Source organism: Myotis myotis, unplaced genomic scaffold (genome assembly GCF_014108235.1).
Source record: "Myotis myotis isolate mMyoMyo1 unplaced genomic scaffold, mMyoMyo1.p scaffold_m19_p_3, whole genome shotgun sequence".
Classification (NCBI taxonomy): Eukaryota; Metazoa; Chordata; class Mammalia; order Chiroptera; family Vespertilionidae; genus Myotis; species Myotis myotis.
In genome coordinates this window covers 189579359-189600630 of record NW_023416335.1, presented here as the reverse complement: position 1 = coordinate 189600630, position 21272 = coordinate 189579359, and the positions used below count along the sequence as shown (strand labels likewise).

General features: G+C 43.3%; 1 protein-coding gene and 1 pseudogene across 1 annotated transcript; one reads left to right on the top strand and one right to left on the bottom strand.

Moving 5' to 3' along the window:
- The first annotated feature begins 1775 nt into the window (after window positions 1-1775).
- On the top strand, window positions 1776-10064 carry LOC118650722 (annotated as a pseudogene).
- On the bottom strand, window positions 5574-6370 carry LOC118651219 (UPF0711 protein C18orf21 homolog). Its single transcript, XM_036300156.1, has one exon. The coding sequence runs from the start codon at window positions 6368-6370 to the stop codon at window positions 5741-5743; it is 630 nt and encodes a 209-aa protein (XP_036156049.1). The 3' UTR covers window positions 5574-5740.
- Window positions 10065-21272: the final 11208 nt, after the last annotated feature.

The following is a 21272-nucleotide window of genomic DNA, read 5'->3' as shown; positions in this document are numbered from 1 at the left end:
GCTGTATTCTGTTGTCTGTCTTCTTTAATCCTTCACGGCCCCTCCTCAGGCTCACCAAACCTGGCTGTGCTGGTGCAGCACAGTAATTGCTACAGGAAAAGCTTTTATATAATTCAATTACTATTTGTTACTTATCAATAAGTTTCTTGTACATATCAAGTATTTTTGTTGATGCAATTTAAGTTACATTAATAATTTATTGTAAATATTTCTAGTTCAAAGAACACACCCAAGTCCTAGAACAAAGAACTAAAAATAATCACAGAAAAATATTATAGAAGCTAAATCAAAACTTATCAGCAAAGTATACCAGGAATATACACAAGGCAGCTACAAATGCTACAATGCAAAATCAATTATAGTTTTGTAAAGTCAGGAATATTTAGTGAGAACTTGAATCATTTAGAATTTTTCAAGAAATACAGAAACAAACTCAAGACTGATGTAAAGGTGTGTGAAGTTATCAGTGACATGAACAAGTCTGACTCCCGTCTAAACAGAGAAACTTTTTTGTCTTACAATATCTTATTGGCTTTTCCATTGAAAGGTTTCTAAGTGCTCTCCAATATCCATATCCTAAATGAAATGTCTTCATCTTTCTGGGCCATAGAGTGGCTATGTTTTTCAGACTCCCTGACAGATGGTGTGGCAAAGTGAATAATGTTGATCAATGTTATGTGAGTGCGAATTAATTCACCAGAGCACCATTTACAGGCTGGCCCCTAAAATGTCCCACACACATGCTCCCCCATATAACCTTCTCCCTGCTATCTGGAATGGCCATGATTCCAAGGCAATCTTGGAAGCTACATGTTTAAGGTAACATACTTGGAATCAGCCTTCTTCACTGGATAACAGCATGAAGCAGGCTCCTCAGACATATCAGGACTGTTTAAAAAGCAATAGGAAATTTAGATTATGTATGAGTCACTTTACATTTTGGAGCCTATTGGTGACTGCTGTTCATTCACCCAGTCTAAGGCAGTAAGTGGAACTAAGCACATACAAATTAGTTAAGAGGCATTTAAATGGTAAATAAAAAGATCAGGAAATCTATGCCATCTGCAGATTTTGTGATAGGTTTTGATTTCATTGGTTTTCTAGCTCTAATGTGGTTTATTCATGTTTTTATTTAATATTTTGAATATCATTTTCTCCAACTATCCCTTGGGTTGAGTTTTATGTCCTGGGGACTTTGCAGGAAACAGGAAAGATATCATCCCACATTATAGTACTTATTTTCTTCTCGGCAGACAAGTGGTAAAAAAAACCAATTTAATAAATAACATGTATGAAATATTACATTAAGTTATACATATTATGGTGAAGATTTCATAATACTATGATTTTAGTTGATAAACAAGGTTATACATTTATTTATTACAATAAATTTGCTACCAAAGCTATGTCAACACTTTCAGTTTCATCGTTTTGCACAAGATTATAATAAAAACAGATCTTGAAGACATTTTTAATAATGGTTACATACACATCATAGATATCAATTTTTATGTGTGCATAAAGGTCATTGACTTATTTACTACAATTATATACTATACTTATTGTGAAAAAATATTTAAGATCAGAAAAATTTTACTCCTTTTCTGTAAAATTTAAAGGGAATATTTACATAGCAAGATGGAGAATGTAATTGACAGTTCAAGAACACAGCTGCTGCCAAGGAGGAGGGAGCCACGGCCATGCTCCTCCAATCCCCACCTCCCTCCCCAGACACACATACAGACACACAGCTCATTTTATCTTCTCTCCTCACCATGCTGCCCACAGGGGTTGAGGAGGGTCCACCACTTTTGCCAGAGGCAGGAGATCCGAGCTGCTCATTCGCTTGGCCCCCTGAGGTGGAGTCAAGACCAACCTGGGTCGCTTGAGGGTTCCATTCCAGGAGCAGGATGAGGAGTTAGAAGAGGATGAGGAGCTGGAGAAAAAGAGGAGGAGAAGGAGGAGGGGAGCCACTTCTCACTGAGGCTAGAGAGATGTGGGACAGAATCAGAGGATGAAGAAGAGCACTTGATTAATCTCTCTGAACTGACCCCTTACAACTCGTGTTTCATTTGCAAAGATTACTTAACAGATGCAACTACAATTACAAAATGCCTTAGTACAATACATAGTGTACAAATTAGTAATCAATCTAGAAGAAAGAGGAAAAAAGCAAATGCATGAGTTTATAAAGAAAGAAGTATAGAAGTGCCTCAACCTGCTTTTCCACAACCAGTCCCTTCAAGCAAAGAAGATCTAAGAAAGCCTTAGAATCAGTGTTTCAGATTCCACCTGAACTTGATGTGTCTTCATTACTAGAACTAGAGGCCTGGTGCACAAAAATTTGTGCATTCATGGGGGGGGGGTCCCTTATCCCGGCCTGTGCCTTCTTGCAGTCTGTGACCCCTCAGGGGATGACCACCTGCTGGCTTAGGCCCACTCCCTGGGGGATTGGACCTAAGCTGGCAGTCAGACATCCCTCTGGCAGCCCAGGAGCCCTTGGGGTATGTCCACTTGCCAGTGGAGAGCTGGCCTAAGCTGCAGTCAGACATCCTTAGCACTGCTGAGGAGGCAGGAGAGGTTCCCACCACCACCGCTGTACTGGCAGCCGTCAGCCTGGTTTGTGGCTGAGCAGAGCTCCCCCTGTAAGATCGCACTGACCACCAGGGGGCAGCTCCTGCATTGAGCATCTGCCCCCTGGTGGTCATTGTGTGTCATAATGTCCAGTAATTCCTCGTCATTCTGATGTTAGGGTCAATTTGCATATTACCCTTTTATTATATAGGAGTGCCTGGCCAGCCTGGGTGAGGGGCTAATGGCTGTTTGCAGGCTGGCCACAGCCCCTTCAGTGTGAGGGTCCCCTGGGGGTGCCTGGCCAGCCTGGGTGAGGGGTTGAGGGTCATTTGCAGCTGGCCACAGCCCTTTCAGGGTGGAGGTCCCCTCTGGGGTGCCTTGCTATTTTTTTTACTGCATTATAAAATTAAAGCACTGTGAATGAAACAGATAATACTTTGCTATTATAGAATTTTCATATGGATTGCATATAACTGCTATCTAAAAATACAGAGTATAAACTTTCTTTCATGTTTTAAAAGCATCATTAGCAAGCAAAATTCTCTTGTCTGCATATTACATGCCCAGCTACTGTCATTAATCTGAGTCATTTTATTTCAGAACTCAAAGTAGCACCATACATGTACAAACATACCCAAACACTAAGAAATTTATAGGTCTCATTTTTTTCATTTTCATTTTTGTGTTGTATTCTATTCGTGTTGTATTCTACTGCCATGATTTATTTGTCCATTTTATAACTAATGGGAATTTATATGATACCTCAATTTGAGCACTTTCATGATTCCTCAGTTTGAGTGTTTACATGACTTCTCAATTTCAGCTATTAAGAACAATTGTAACATGCACATTTTTGCATATATATTCTGTTACACATATACGAAAAATTCTCCAACATGACAAGGATGAGTACATTTAATTGGTCTTAGAGTATGCATCTTCACCTTAAGTGCATAATGCCATACTCTTGAACAGAGTTGTTTTACCAGTGCATAATTCAAGAAATATAATATGAAAATTATTATTATTTCAGATCCTTTCCAACATTAGAAGCATCACACTAATATTAACACTTATATCCTATCTAATAAAAGAGAAACATGGTAATTAGCGTACATCCGCTACCCTTCCCATTGGCTAATCAGGGCAATACAGAAATTAACTGCCAGCCAAGATGGCGGCCAGCAGCCAGGCAGCTTGAAGCTAACACGAGGCTTACTTGCTTCAGTGACGGAGGAAACCAACGTTCCCCACCTGCCTTGCGGGCCTCTGAGCTTGCAGTTTGAAACATTGTTACAAATATAGAAGCTAAACAAAACCCCAGAAACTAGCTTTCAGCTGGCCGCCTGGATCTCAGAGCTGGAGCTGATACAGTGTTTCGATTATAGAACCCAAACAAACCAGATACCTTCTTTCAGCAGCAGAGGCCTCAGAGCTGGAGCCAGAGCTAAAACTGGCCCAGAATAAAAAAAAAAAGAATAAAAGGAGCAGTTGGGAGCTTCAGTCGGCCGCCGGCCTGAAAACAGTCCTCAGCCCCTCACCCAGACTGGCCAGGCACGCCAGTGGGGACCCCCACCCTGAAGGGTGTGTGACCAGCTGCAAACAGCCATCATCCCTTCACCCAGGCTGGCCAGGCACCCAAGCGGGGACCCCCACCCTGATCCAGGACACCCTACAGGGCAAACCAGCTGGCCTCACCCGTGCACCAGGCCTCTACCCTATATAATAAAAGGGTAATATGCCTTCCAGCACCGGGATCAGCAGAGCTGAGAGGCCTCCCGGCACCGGGATCAGTGTTACAGGGGGCAGCGCCCAAACCCCCTGATCGCCCTGCGGCTCTGTGTGTGACAGGGGGTGGGGCCACAACTTCCCTATCCGCCCTGCTCTGTTCATGACAGGGGAAGGCGCCCCAACCCCCTGATCAGCCCTGCTCTGTGCCTGATAGGGGGGAGCTCCCCAACCCCCTGATCGCCCTGCAGCTCTGTGTGTGACAAGGTGCGGTGCCTCAACCCCCCCTCCCCCCTCACGGGCCCTGTTCTGTGTGTTACGGGGTAGAGCCATAACCTCCCCATCGGCCCTACCCTGAGTGTGACAGTGGCGGCGCCCCAACCCCCTGATCGGCCCTACTCTGTGAGTGACAGGGGGGGAGCTCCTCAACCCCCTGATCGGCCCTGCTCTGTGCGTGACAGGATGGAGCTCCCAACCCCCTGATTGAGCCTGCTCTGTGCGTGACAGGGTACGGAGCCCCAACCCCTTGATGGGCCTTGCTCTGTGCGTGACAGGGGCAGCGCCCCCACCCCCTGATTGGCCCTGCTCTGTGCGTGACAGGGTACGGAGCCCCAACCCCCCTGATCGGCCTTGCTCTGTGGGTGACAGGGGGTGGCGCCGCATCCTCCCCATCGACCCTGCCTGAGTGTGACAGGGGGCGGCGCCCCAACTCCCCAATCGGCCCTGCTCTGAGCCCAACCAGGGGCTGCATCTAGGGATTGGGCGTGCCTTCTGCCACCCGGGAGCAGGCCTAAGCCAGCAGGCCGTTATCTCCCAAGGGGTCCCAGTCTGTGAGAGGGCACAGGCCGGGCTGAGGGACCCCTCCTCCTTCCCCCAAGTACACAAATTTTTGTGCACCAGGCCTCTAGTATTTATATAACATATTATTACATTTAACCTTTACACTTCTTTTAAGATCCTAATTTCAAAATTTTTTTTTTTTTTAGTTTAAAATATCTACATTCTTTATTTAAAGGTGTGTTTTTTCAAAAACAAACAAACAAACATGTTGAGCCCAGGCTGCTGGCTCAGTTGGTTGAGCATTGTCCTGTACACCAAAAGGTCAGTGCTATTCCTGGCCAGGGCCCATACCCACGTTGAGATGCTTATGGGAGGCAACCGATCGATGTTTCTCTCCCTCTCCCTTCCTCTCTAAAATCAATAAACATATTTTTTTTCAATTACCTACAAGGACCTTTCATATGTTTTTTATTCTCAGAATCACCCTGGGAGATAGGCAGGTTTTAGTTATTCATTCTAATGAGGTATTTTCTCCATAAATACAGAATACTGCCAAGAAAAGTTTGCTTTTAGACCCTAGTTTTTAAAAAGCTGTTTTTCTGGTAACTTTAGTTTCAGAAATTGCATTAAACATTTCTTATTTCCATAAGTCCATCCTTTACAAAGAAGATAAGAAATTTCTGAAGTCTACCTTTGAATTCTTTTTGGATTCACTCTGGCTAAGTAACGTTTTTAGTTGAGAGAAGTGTTTCTTTGTTTTGTTCACATTTTTTGAGGAGCAAGTGGGTGTTGAGTGTCCAGATGTAGGTGTTCTGAAAGTCAATGCTGGGCTCTTGCCTTTGGAACCGGACACCCTGTGATTTAGGTTTGGAGAACCTACAGACTTTCTCTCTGGGGTCTTCAGGCTGAGTTTCCTCGCAGGAGTGGCAGGATTGCTCCTCAGTGCTGACAGAAAGCTTCTGCTCTTTCCACGATGTTTCACTGTTTTGTTGCATGTTTTACACGTAATCAACAGTACACTTTTGGAGTCTTTGTACTTTTTCACAATTTTTGCCTCTTTAAAACTGAGTGTACAATTTCTTGCTTCTCGATTAAGAAGTTTCTGAATTCTTGGTGTCAGTTTGGGCTTGGGTTTGAGGCGTACTCGAGAATTATCCAGAATCAGCAACTGGAAACAGTATGGGCATGTTTCTTCAAAAGTGCTTTTAGCATAGGAGATAGCGGGCCTGGCCGGGCAGCGAGCCTGCAGTTTCCGCGCCGCAGCCTCGAGGTGGTGCTTCTGCCTCATCGCCACCACAGTCCCACCGCAACACCTCAAATTTATCTCTAGTTAGAAAAACTTGTGTTTCTTTTTCCCTTTCAGTGACTGTAATTCTATGTACATTTATTCATATTGTGTAATATATCATTTATACAATTATCAGTATTTCATTGTAGAGTTTTATAACCATACTTCTTCAGGTCTCAAATACTCTACTGTTACCAAAAACTGTTAAAACACTGGAGACATGTCGTTTAGTCAAATATTATGTCATATCACTTTAAGAAAATATAGTTACTTTAATGCATCTTGTAGGGAAATTTTGGTGCTGTTTAACAAAGCTGATATAAAGAAATGCTGAAGGTTTCTATTAAGTCATTTTCTCATAGAATGCATGAGGTTATTTCAAATTCTGTCTATAAAGGCAAAGGTTTTGCTTTCCTCAGAGAATTTAAGTGCCACAGTAGTCTCAAGGCGATCTGTCTTAGCTTGCTGTTTCCAAAAATTATAAGAAAAGAGTGGCCTGAAGGAAAGGTAGGTGAAATCACTGACAAGCATCATGACTTGGTATGTCTGTACCTTAGTGAAGATGCAAACTGTAGTTAGAATAGAAATAATGTAAATGATGAAGAGGAGGAGGAAGGCTGTCACCATTTTCATGGCCCTTCTATGGGCCTCTGTGCTTGAGTCCCTCAAACCTGTCAGGTTGAGCTGAAAATTCTTGGTGTGTCTCACCAAGGACAGAAATAAAAGAAGCAAAGAGATCAGGGACAGGAAAAAGGGGATAATATAGATCAAACTAAGAAGAAGAAGACTTTTGAGATAGAACATTTCATTTGCCTCTAACTGCAAAGTCATATTTACTTCATGTACCCTGTAAGTATTCAGATCATTAACAGCATCATGCGTTAAGAGGTCAAGAGACAGTAGGAAGAAAGATCCCAGGAAAAGCAGAAGAACCACCGTGTTGACTCTCCACTTCAGCCACATGAAAAAGGAGTGGGAGAAATTGGCGATCTTAAGGAAGTAGAAAATGCTGAGGCAGGTGGCAAACCAGATAGTTAGATGGTTAGTTAGTGCCCAAAGAATACTAACCACCTTTGCTAGTTTACCAGTAGCATAGAGATGTGGAGCTAGCCCCATTATAAATGAACCCAAGAGTATTACCAACAGTTGAATGATTCTGGCCATAGCCAAGCTGGTGAGGATGAAATCAGCTGAGGAAACTTTCCCAGTCCTGAACCATTCGATGCAGTTCACCAGTCTGATAAACCCATTTCCTAGCACTCCTAAGATGAATATTCCTGTTGCCACAACCAGAAAGGAGGCCTTAATTTCAATTGACATCGTTATAAGAATGTTTCTAATGTTGTGCCTCAGTGAAAGCTTTATAGTGAAACAGTTGCAGATGGACATCCATTTATGATGCTTTCCATAAATATTTTCACCATAATTCCTAAGAATACATCCAAAATTCTTCTTTGACATACAGTTCCAGAGACCGTCACAAAAGAATAGTTCATTCCACTTGAATTGTAATTCCAGTGCTGAACTGAACAGTTCTCTTAAGACACACACATTTCATGAATACCTGTAATATTCCTTTTAGTCAGCTACTATATAAATATAAATGTTGTCCACTTATCTTGACCCCAGCTGCAAATTTTCATTTGTGCCACTGACTAAATGGATAAAGTAAAATACATAAACATGCAAATCTGAGAGAGATTATTTCCAACCAATTGAATTTCTGTCTCCTTGGAACATACATCTAAATGCAAATATTTTAAATTTTGAATAGTAATTGCTAGGGGAAAATCTTTTATATAATTCAGTTATTGTTTGCTACTTAACAACAAGATCCTTATATATATCAAGTATTTTTGTTGATGCAATTTAATTTACATAAATAATTTATTGCAATTATTTCTAGTTTAAAGACCACACCCAAGTCCTAGAATATAAAAGTACAAATAATCATGGAGAAATATTATAAAAGCTAAATCAAAAGTCATAAGCAAAGTATACCAGGAATTACATAAAGCAGCTACAAATGCTACAATGCAAAATTGACTATGGCTTTATGAAGACTGGAATATTTAGAGGGAACTTGAATTATTTAGAAGTTATGAAGAAATACAGAAATAAATTCAAGACTGATGTAAAGACATGTGAAATTTTCAGTGACATGAACAAATATGACACCCTTCTAAGCAGAGGAACTTTTTTTGTTTTACAATATCTTATTTGCTTTTAAACTGAAATGTTTCTAAGTGCTCTCCAATATCCGTGTTCTAAACGAAATGTCTTGATCTACTTTCTAGCCAATAGAGTGACTATGTTTTTCAGACTCCCTTACAGATGGTGTGGCAACGTGAATGATGTGGATCAATGTTTTGTGAATGAAAATTAAGTGCACCATTTACAGGCTCACACCCAAATTACCTCCCACACATGCCGCCCCCACCTCCCCACCCCCCCATACATCTTTCTTCTCCCTGCTGTCGGCAATGGCCATGGTTCCAAGGCAATCGTGGAAGCCATATGTGTAAGATGGCATGTTTGTGATCAGCCTTCTTCCCTGGATAACAGCATAGAGGAGGCTCCTCAGACATGTCAGGACTGTTTAAAAAGCAATTGGAAATTTAGATTATGTATGAGTCACTGTATGTTTTGGAGCCTATTGACGACCGCTGTTCATTCACCCAGTCTAAGGCAGTAATTGGAACCAAGCACATGCAGATTAGTTAAGAAGCACTTGAATGGTGAAGAAACAGAACCAGGAAATCTATGTCACCTGCTGATTTTGTGATGGTTTTGATTTCATTGGTTTTCCAGATCTAATGTGGTTTATTTGTGTATTTATTTAATATTTAGAGCATCATTTTCTCCAACTATCCCATGGGCTGGGTTTTATTTCCTTGAGACTTAGCTGGAAACAGAAAAGACGTTATCCCAAATTGTAGGCCCAGTGCAGGAAAATCATGCACGTGGGGGTGGGGGTTCCTCAGCCCGGCCTGCACCCTCTCCAATCCGGGACCCTTCGGGGGTTGTCTGACTGCCAGTTTAGACCTGATTAGGCCTACACCGGTAGTCAGACATCCCTCTTGCAATCCTGGTCCGCTGACTCCTAACCGCCACCCTCTTGCCTGCGTGATCACCCCTAACTACAAATACAGCATGTCTTCATCCATGTTGTAAAAGCTTCATTGTAAGACATTTTTACTATAGCAACAGATGCCCAGAAAGCAACATAGTAGTTCATCAGGCACAACCTCTTTACACCATAAGGTTGGACCAACAGTTACAAGACACAGTCTACAAATTAGTGATCAATCTACAGAAAGGAGAAAAAAAAACAAGTGCATGAATTCTATAAAGAAAGAAGTACCTAAACCTGCTGTTTCACAGACAGCCCCTTCAAGCAAAGGAGGGCTAAGAAAGCCTTATAATCAGTGTTTCAGATTCCACCTGAACTCATAGGTCTTTATTACTAGAATTCATTGGTGCTAATGAAGGCATTGGATATTTTAAGCCATTGGAAAAAAAGTTAGCCCAGGTTTCAGGAGAAGCAACTCTTGGGCATGTAGAAAAATTTCTTAGAAGAAAAATAGGTCTCGATCCGGCTTGTCAGGTAGAAATCATTTCTGGCCATCACTTGTTGGAGCGATATCAAACTCTAAGGGAAATTCCATGTACAACAGGTGATGCTGCAATGTAAGCTAATTGGTCTAGAGCAGATCTGATGGTCCATGGGCCAAACATGGATGGTCTTCTAGTCCTTCATTCTGGCCTTGCGGTTTCTCCTCTGAAAATTACTTAAAGAGAGTATCAAAAAGGAGGAGAGAATCAATGAATTCTAGTAATAAAGACCTATCAGTTCACGTGATAGGTCTTTTTCTCCTTTCTGTAGATTGATCACTAATTTGTACACTGTGTCTTGTAACTGTTGGTCCAACCTTATGTTGTAAAGAGGTTGTGTCTGATGAACTACTATGTTCACGTGTAATCTGAAACACTGATTCTAAGGCTTTCTTAGAGCTCCTTTGCTGAAAGGGGCTGTCTGTGAAACAGCAGGTTTAGGTACTTCTATACTTCTTTCTTTATAGAACTTATGCACTTGCTTTTTTTCTCCTTTCTGTAGATTGATCACTAATTTGTAGATTGTGTCTTGTAACTGTTGGTCCAACCTTAATGTGTAGATTCTGCTCTCTGAGATGGTATCAGTATGGCAGGAGAGAAGTATGCTTTTTAAATGAAGATTCAAAGCCAGACTTGTTAAACTGTACAGACTGTACCCCTCCGACAAAGATCAGAACTATTAGCCACTTTTGTGTGTTGCCATCATATTTTAAATTTGCATTGTTTTGTTGTTGTTGTTATTTACTACTAAAAGAGATAAATTATCATTATTCTATGTAAAGAGACTGTCTCCTGTATGGTTTATGGTCTGTACCATGAGCCTTCAATGTAATAAAGACTTTATTAACTAAAAATACATATATTCAAATAACCAACATATAAATACATCAATCAAAGAGACACAATCCTATTCCATGAGTTATTCTTTAGGAGTCATTTTGCATTTGCTTTATTTTTAATGTTAGAAATCAGTCTCAGTAGCTTAATTCCATGATTTTAAGATTATCCATGAATAATTTGCTCAATTAATACATTTAAAATGAAAGAATACCCCATATCTAAAGGTATTCACTTGACGTTAACTTCACTATTTACTGAGACAATTTAGATACAATGATCTTTGAGAAATTATATACACATTGTCCAACTTATGTATATAAGCATTTGAAATATAAATCACTAAATAAGAAACAGGATGCTGCAGCTGCTGCTGCTGATGATAATGATGATGATGACAATGATGATAAGATGGCAGCTTAATGGGAGATCTCTAACTGATAGCTGTGGCCTCATCCAGTTTTCTAAGACACAGAATTAACTGTAAGAAAGAGCATTACTTACATGTCCTACAACCTTATGATTCATCACTCTCAGCATCCGGGCTAGCTTGAAAGAATAACTTCACCTAAAACTGCATCAAGAGTAACTTAAAAACAATATATTTGCTATTTTTTACTGCATTGTAAAACTTAACCACTGTGAATCAAACAAATAGTACTTTGCTGTTATAGGATTTTCATATGGAATATATATAACCTTTATATAAAAATACAGTATGTAAACTTTCTTATATATTTTAATAACATCATTAACGAGCAAAATTTTCTTGTCTTTATATTTATATGCCCTGCTACTGTGATTAGTCGGGATCATTTTATTACAGAAGTCAAAGTAGCACTACATATGTACAAACATCAAACACTACATTAAATATGTATTTTGCTTTTACAAATTTACCTTTCTATGTCTCTGTCTTTTTTTCTTTACTAAGAAACTAAGAAATTTAAAGATTTAATTTGTTCATTTTTGTATTGTATTCTATTGTATACATATGCCATGATTTATTTCTCCATTTTATAACTGATGGACATTTATGGACATTTAAACTGATGGACTCCTCAATTTTAGCATTTACACAACTCCTCAATTTTGGCTATTAAGAACAGTAGTAACATGCACATTTTTGCATATATATTCTGTTACACATGTACAACAAAATCTCTGGTATTAAAAAGAGGAATACAATCAGTGGGTCTTATGGTATGCATCTTCACCTTAAATGCACAATTCCATATTCGTGTACAAAGTTGTTTTACCAATGCATAATCCAAAACTATAATACAAAAATATCCATTGTTTCAGATCCTTTTCAACCTTAGAAGCATCACTCTAATATAAATGGTTTTATCCTACAATAGATGCCTGGTGCACAAAAATTCATGTACTGGGGGCGGGGGGTCCCTCAGCCAGGCCTGTCCCCACTCACAGTCTGGGATCCCTCAGGGGATGTCCTACTGAGGCCTGAAGGAAAGCGGGCCTAAGCTGCAGTCAGGCCTCCCTCTGCAGGAGGCGACCAGGCCAATCAGGGGAAGGCGCTGCCCCCATCACCCCACCGCTGTGCTGCTGCCAGCACTGTGGCTGTCTGCCCTCAGCCCTTGCAGCCACTCTAGCTTTGTCCACAAGGACATCTGGAATTATGTCTGGAAGGACGTTCAGCTGTCCTGTCTAATTAGCATATTATGCTTTTAATTTTTAAAAATATATTTTATTGATATTTTACAGAGAGGAAGGGAGAGGGATAGAGAGTTAGAAACATCAATGAGAGAAAAACATCAATCAGCCGCATCCTGCACACCTCCTACTGGGGCAGTGCCCACAACCAAGGTACATGCCCTTGACCGAAATCGAACGTGGGACCCTTCAGTCTGCAGGCCGACGCTCTATCCACATAGCCAGACCGGTTAGGGCATATGCTTTTGTTATTATAGACTAGAGGCCTGGTGCAAAAACTCTTGCAAAGGTGAGGTCCCAGTGGGTAAAGGGGGGCTGGGATGCAATCGGCCCTCCAGGCGGGCAGTGGGATGCCCTTGCTGGCCTGGGATCCAGATGCATCATGCTGACATTCATGCCGGTTGTTGAGGACCCACCTGGCGGCTGCTTTTATATTGTTTCTTCCTTGCTGAGCATCTAGGGAGGGGAAGCAACCACGGTGCCCAAGGCTGACTTCCAGGAGGCCTGGGTTACTGTCAGGATTGTGCCAGTGGGACTGGTTCATTGCTGCCTGGCCAATTCTCCAGAGATTGGACCTGCAGGACTACTGAGGGAGTGAGTGGCTACTGCCGGGCTGGTGGGCTGCTAGGATGGGTCGATCAGCTGAGCAGCGGTCCCACTGTGGGAGCTCACTGACTACAAGGGGGCAGCTCCTGCACTGAGCATCTGCCATCTTGTGGTCAATGCGTATTATAGTGACTAGTCATTATGGTTGTTATGGTCATTACGGTAGTTTGGTTACTTTGGCTTTTTATATATAGACTAGTAGCCCGGTGCACGAAATTCGTGCCCTGGGGTAGTGGGGGGAAAAGGGCCCCTCAGTCTGGCCTTCCCCGTCTCCAATCTGAGACCCCTCAGGGAATGTCCAACTACCCGTTTGTGCCCACACTTTTAACAGATAACAGCTCCATTGTTGTTTCTTTCTTATGCTTAAAACCATTGGAATTAGTAGGTATTCAAAGTGTGTATACATTTTGGGGGGACTCCCTGTATATCTCTAGTCAGTCGGCGGTGAAAGAAACCAACAGCAGATTTGGAACCCCCAGACAGGGAACCTCGCTCACTCCCCACATGTCTCCCCACTTCACTTTCCACCTTCATGGGCAACAGGAGAATCAACGTTTTCTCTCATTAATTCGGAAAAGCACGTCCTGTCACCCGCTGCCCGGCAGGAGTGTGCTAGGCCCCAAGCAAGCGAGGCTCAGTCAGGGCAGCCTTTGCTCATGGGTGTTGGCACCCAAAGTGCACATTCCTCCTCTACAGTCGCCCCGACTATCCCACTGTTTCACTGAGAGGACGGAATTCCTTTCTGCCTCTGGGTTCTTGATCTTGAACACTGACCGAAGGCACCTCAGAGAGGGCCGCCTGCACCCACCAGATGTGTCTGTCTGCATCTGCTCCTGCCTCAGCACCTGCATTAACCCCCTAGAGGTGATCTCGTAGCTGCACTGGCCTCTGTGGGAACAGGGCATCACCACTCCGCCCTCTCACTGTCATCTCTCAGGCGCCCACCCTCAGCACCCAGAACACCCAGACACTCTCCAAAGGACGTGAGCGCATCAGAGGGGATGTGTGCACATCCTGTGGGGGTGTTAGGCATGCCGGGTTGATGGAAGTGCAGTGGAGAGGCAGGGGGAACTTGTGCACGCCTTGGTTTGCAACTGTTGCAGGTGTGGGAGGGTGCCAGTGTGCTGAGGGATGTTCACACGCCAGGGGGGGGATGTGCACACCAGAGGCCTCTGGCTTTGCAGATCCACAAACCCCTGTGGTGCAGCCAGGAGGATGTCAGTCCATGCAATCCTGCACTTTCTGGGCCAGGAAGCGGATCTTGCGCAGCCACTCCTGGTCACTGATGGCCTGCAGGCGCTACTTCAGCCCAGCCTGCAGGCTCCGCTTGGCACACTCACAGCTGTCACCACCGCCATGTGGGGAGTACAGGCCACCCTCCACTGGCCTGCCTCCCCTGTCCAGAGGCTCTCTGTGCTGCTCACCTGCCCAGAGTGACTGGGGCTGGGTGGAAGCCAGGCATCCTGCCCAGCCCAACCCCAGCCGATCCACCCTGTGCGAGCTGCAACCCAACCGGGAAGGGTCACAGATCTGGGTCTGGGACCACGGACAGCCTCAAGCACTGCTCCCCGCCCAGCAGGGTCACAGATCTGGGTCCTGGACCATGGACAGCCTTGCCTGCTGCCGCCCACCTTCAGTATGCAAATTAGCCGCCATCTTGTTGCTTCAGGGTGGGGGTCCCACTGGGGTGCCTGGCTAGTCTGGGTGAGGGGATGATGGCTGTTTGCAGCTGGTCACACCCCCTTCAGGGTGGGGCTCCCCAAGGAGGTGCCTGGCCAGCCTGGATAAGGGTATGATGGCTGTTTGCAGCTGGTCACACCCCCTTCAGGGTGGGGGTTCCGCTTGGGTGCCTGGCCAGTCTGGGTGAGGGGCTGAGGGCCATTTTCAGGCTGGTGGGTGACTGAAGCTCCCAACCTCTCCTTTTTTTCTTTTTTTTTATTCTGGGAATTATTTACCTTCTATGGCTGTCACTGGAACTGAGAGCCGGCTTTAGCTCTGAGGCCCTGCTACAGCTCTGAGACCCGGCTGAAGCGCTGAGACCTCGACTGCTGAAAGCAGGGATCTGGGTTTGTTTGGATTCTATAATTGAAACACTGTTGCGGTCCTGCTGGCTGAAGCCCGGCTGACCGAAAGCAGGTTTCTGGGTTTTGTTTAACTTCTATAATTGCAACAATGTTTCTTAGACTGCAGCTCAGAGGTCGGTAGCGGCAGGCGGGGAATCTTGGCTTCCTCCTTCACTGGAGCAAGCAAGCCTCCTGTTTGCTTCAGCTGCCTGGCTGCCGGCCGCCATCTTGGTTGGCAGTTAATTTGCATATCGCCCTGATTAGCCAATGGGAAGCGTGTTGGAGCTACAGTTAATTACCATGTTTGTCTATTATTGGATAGGATAATAAGAGACTAATATGCTAAGTGTCCGACCATTCGTTCAACCGTTCGACCAGTCACTATGACATGTACTGACCAGCAAGGGGCAAATGCTCCGACCAGTAGGTTAGCTGGCTACTGAGGTCCAGCCAATGGGGACTGAGCGAGATGGGTAAGACATGCCCTGAAGCCCTCCCATGGTCCCTCCCTGGACCTGTTCAACACCAGTGGGTTCCCTCAGCCTGGCCTGCACCCACTCGCAATCTGGAACCCCTCGGGGGAAGTCCGAGAGCCAGTTTCGGCCTGATCCCTGCAGGCCAGGCCAAGTGATCTAGTCTATATTAATAAAAGGCTAATATGCTAATTAGACCAGGAGACCTTCCAGAGGTCCTTCCAGACAAAGCCATGATTGCAGGGCAGAGGCTGAGGCGTTTGGGATGATCAGGCCAAGAGGGGAAGGCAGTTGGGGGAGAGTAGATGGGGATGGGGGGGGCAGTCGGGAGTGAACCAGCCAGCAAGGGGGGCAGTTGGGGGCAAGAAGGCCGGCAAGAGGGGGCAGTTGTGGTCCATGAGGCTGGCAGGGGAGAGCAGTTGTGGGCCATGAGGCCAGCCGGGAAGGGCAGTTGTGAGCCATGAGGCCAGTGGGGGAGGGCAGTTGGGGGCCATGAGGTCAGCAGGGAAGGGCAGTTGGGGTCGATAAGGCTGGCCAGGGAGGGCAGTTGAGGGCGATCAGGCTGGCCAGGGAGGGCAGTTGAGGGCCATGATGCCAGCAGGGGAGGGAAGTTGGGGGCGATCAGGCTGGTGGGGAAGGGGGGCAATTGGGGGTGAGCAGGCCAGCAGGAAGAGGGGTTAGGGGTGATCAGACAGGCAGGTTGGTGAGCGGTTAGGAGCCAGCAGTCCTGGATTGTGAGAGGGATGTCTGACTGCGGGTTTAGGGTCGATCCCACAAGGATTGGGCTTAAACCGGCAGTCAGACATCCCCTGAGGGGTCCCAGATTGGAGATGGTGCAGACCATGCTAAGGGACACCCCCCTGATGCACAAATTTTATGCACTGGGCCACCAGTATTTATATTAATTATTACTACTCTTAACATGTACAATTCTTTTTCTATACTAATTTCAAACTTATCTTTAGTTTGAAAAATTTGTGTCACTTTTTCCCTTTCTCTGACTGTAATTCTATATACATTTATTCATATTGCATTGTATATTGTTTATACATTTACTAGAGGCCTGATGCACAAAGATTCATGCAAGAATAGGTCTTCCATCCCCTAGCTGCCAGCACCAGCTTCCCTCTGGCACCCTGGACCCGGGCCTACGCTCTGGCTGCTGCCTTCCACCTTCACTCTGGGCCAGAGCTGCCTTCTGCCTTTGCTCTGGCCCTGCTGCCCTCCTGTAGCTCCCTCCATGCCCCCCCCCTCCACCATTCCCCCTCCTTATAGTAAGCGTCCCCCTCCAGCCCACCTGCTGCCATCTTTGATGCATCAATTTGCATATTACCTCCTTTTTGGCTGTGGGTGCTGCCATCTTTGTCACAAAGTGATGGTCAATTTGCATATTCTGTCTTTATTAGATCGAATTAGTATCTCATTAAGGAGTTTTATAACCATTCTTATTCAGATCTCAAATACTTTTCTCATACCAGAAACTGTTATTACATTGGAAATATTTTCTTTAATCAAATATTATATCATATCACTTAGAGAAAATATAATTACTTAAAGTCATATTGTAGGGAAATTTTAGTGCTGTTTAACAAAACCTGATATAAGGAAATGCTGAAGGTTTGTATTAAGTTATTTTCCCATAGAATGTATAAATTATTTCTTATTCTATCTATAAAGTCAAAGGTTTTGCTTTCCTCAGAGAAATTAAGTGCCACAGTAGTCTCAAGGCAATCTATTATAGCTTGCTGTTTCCAAAAATTATAAGAAAAGAGTGGCCTGAAGGAAAGGTAGGTGAAATCACTGACAAGCATCATGACTTGGTATGTCTGTACCTTAGTGAAGATGCAAACTGTAGTTAGAATAGAAATAATGTAAATGATGAAGAGGAGGAGGAAGGCTGTCACCATTTTCATGGCCCTTCTATGGGCCTCTGTGCTTGAGTCCACCGAGCCCGTCAGGTTGAGCTGAAAATTCTTGGTGTGTCTCACCAAGGACAGAAATAAAAGAAGCAAAGAGATCAGGGACAGGAAAAAGGGGATAATATAGATCAAACTAAGAAGAAGACTTTTGAGATAGAACATTTCATTTGCCTCCAACTGCAAAGTCATATTTATTTCATGTATCCCGTAGGTATTCAACGACAACTCATTAACAGCATCACGCATTAAGAGGTCAAGAGACAGTAGGAAGAAAGATCCCAGGAAAAGCAGAAGAACCACCGTGTTGACTCTCCACTTCAGCCACCTGAAAAAGGAGTGGGAGAAATTGGCGATCTTAAGGAAGTAGAAAATGCTGAGGCAGGTGGCAAACCAGATAGTTAGGTGGTTAGTTAGTGCCCAAAGAATACTAACCACCTTTGCTAGTTTACCAGTAGCATACAGATGTGGAGATAGCCCCATTATAAATGAACCAAATAGTGTTAGCAACAGTTGAATGATTCTGGCCACAGCCAAGCTGGTGAGGATGAAATCAGCTGAGGACACTTTCCCAGTCCTGAACCATTCGATGCAGTTCACCAGTCCGATGAATCCATTTCCTAGCCCTCCTAAGATGAATATTCCTGTTGCCACAACTAGATGGAGACCTTTATTCCAATGAACATCAGTATAAGGATGTTTCTAATGTTGTGCCTCAGTGAAAGCTTTATAGTGAAACAGTTGCAGATGGACATCCATTTATGATGCTTCCCATAAATATTTTCATCTTAATTCCAGAAAATACATCCAAAATTCTGCTTGGAGATATTGTTCCAGAGCCCTTCACAAAAGAATAGTTCATTCTATTTGAATTGTAATTTCAGTGCTAAACCGGACAGTTCTGTTAAGATACACACGTTTCATGAATACCCATAGTTTCCTTACAGTCAGCTACTATAGAAATGCAAATAATGTCCACTTATCTTGACACCAGCTGCATATTTTCATTTGTGCCACTGACTAAATGGGTAAAGTAAAATATGTAAATATGCAAAACTGAGAGAGATTATTTTACACCAATGTGCATTTCTATTTCCTTGGAACATCCATCTAAATGCAAATATTTTAAATTTTGAATAGTAATTGCTTTATATAATTCAGTTATTATTTGTTACTTATCAATAAGATCCTTGTACATATCAAGTATTTTTGTTGATGCAATTTAATTTATATAAATAATTTATTACAATTATTTCTAATTTTAAAACCACACCCAAGTCCTAGAAAAAGTAATTAAGACTAACCACTGAGAAATATTATAAAAACTATATCAGAAGTTACCAGCAAATATACTAGAAATATACACAAGGCAGCTATAAATGCTACAGTGCAAAATCAATTATGTTTTTATGAAGACAGGGATATTTAGTGGGAACTTGAAGATTTTAGTATTTATATAGAAATACAGACATGGACCATCAAACCTAAGAGGGAAGGTAGGGGATGATGGGGGTAAGGAGGAGAGATCAACCAAAGGACTTATATGCAAGCATATAGGCCTAACCAATGGACACAGACAACAGAGGTGTGAGGGCATGAGTGGGGAGGGATGGGGAGTAATGTGGGGATAAGGACACATATGTAATAACCTAATCAATAAAAAAAAAATTTTAAAAAAGAACTAGCGGTAAAAAAAAAAAAAAAAAAGAAATACAGAAATGAACTCAAGATTAATGTAAGGGCATGTCACATTATCAGTGACATGAACAAGTATGACTCCCTTCTAAACAAAGGAACTTTTTTTCTTTTACAATCGTATTGACCTTTCAATTGAAAGGTTACTAAGTGCCCTCCGATATCCATGTCCTAAATGAAATGTTTTCATCTTTCTGGGCAATACAGTGACTCTGTTTTTCAGACTCCCTTACAAATGCTGTGGAAAAGTGACTGAATCTGATCAATATTTTATGAGTGAAAATTAAGTGCACCATTTACAGGCCCACACCCAATATATCCCACACTCATGTTCTCCCATAGATCTTTCTTCTCCCTGCTATCTGGAATGGCCATGATTCCAAGGCAGTTGTGGAAGCCACATGTTTAAGATGGCATGTTTGTGATCAGCCTTCTTCCCTGGATAACTGCATAGAGGAGACTCCTTGAACGCATCAGGACTGTTTAAAAATCAATGGGAAATTTAGATTATGTATGAGTCACTGTATGTTTTGGAGCCTATTTGTGACAGCTGTTCATTCACCCAGTCTAAAGCAGTAATTAGAAACAAGCACATGGAGATTAGTTAAGAGGCATTTGAATGGTGAAGAAACAGGACCAGGAAATCTATGCCACCTACTGTTTTGTGATAGTTTTGTTTTCATTGGTTTTCCAGATCTAATGTGGCTTATTCATGTATTTATTTAATATTTAGAATATCATTTTCTCCGATTATCCCATGGGCTGGCTTTTATGTCCTGAGGACTTAGCAGGAAACAGGATAGACATCATCTGACATTACAATGCTTATATTCTAACTAGAGGCACGGTGCACGAATTTGTGCACTGGTGGGGCCCCTCGGCCTGGCCTGCAGACATCCCCCGAAAACATTCTGGATGCAAGAGGGCACAGGCCAGGCCGAGGGACCCCACTAGTACATGATCGGGGCTGGGAAGGTACCGTGGGAGGGCTCCAGCAAGTATTTGGCCCATCTTGCCCAGTCCCCATCAGCTGGACTCCAGCAGCCACCTAACCACTGGTCAGAGCATCTGCCCCCTGAGGATCATTGTGCATCATAACGACTGGTTGAACAGTCGAACGGTCAAACAAACTGTCGGACACTTAGCATATTAGAATTTTATTATATAGGATGGTGCAGACAGATGATTAAAAACTTTGAATAAATCAGAAGTGGGAAAGGTTTATATTGAGTTACAGGTAATGTTAAAATTTCATAATGCTAAGATTTAATATAGACATGTAAATGCGGTTGTTAAATAAGGTCATACTTTTTTTCTTATGATAGAACTCACAACCAAATATATTTCTGCCGGGAGCGGGTCCATCCTTGCTGTTTCAAGGGACCTGGCATATATGGCATACTGTTCTTAATATGTTTGCTCACCTTCTTGGCACTGTGTTTTAACCAAGGTCTCCTCTCTGAGAAAGGTTGTTTCCCCAGGTAGGGATTTTCCCCTGAAGTTAGGGAGGGAATAAAACCCCTCAACTAAGTGCCAGGTGGGTAATTAATCACTTTAACTATGAACAATCATGCTTAAGCTACATAATCTTTACTCCTTGGAATGGAGATAAGAAACGCCCTAACCTTTGTAATAGAGATTGATAGGATTGAATCAACTGGTATAAATACAGTTGTAACAAGACAGCAAGACACAGAACTTAGAATACAGAACCAAGAGACACAGAACCTAGGCACAGAACCTACACAGAACGTTCTCTAGAGACAGAAGAACTTCGTTGGAGAGAACATGGCAAAAGATCCTGGACTGAACCTGACTGCAGAAATTGGCAAGAGATCCTGACTAGAACTTGGCAACTGAACCTGGCTGGAGAACATGGACACAGAACCTGGCTGGAGATCCTAAGCAGAACTTCGCTGGAGATCCAGACCAGAACTTGGCTGGAGATCCTGGCTAGAGATCCTGGCTAGGCTGCTGATCAACTGAACTCCGTCTCCATGTCATTCCTTCTTCGCCGACTCCA

What these genes read in the sequence shown, in the direction of transcription:
- LOC118651219 (XM_036300156.1), bottom strand. Translation starts at nt 6,370, where the DNA reads ATGAGGCAGAAGCACCACCTCGAGGCTGCGGCGCGGAAACTGCAGGCT.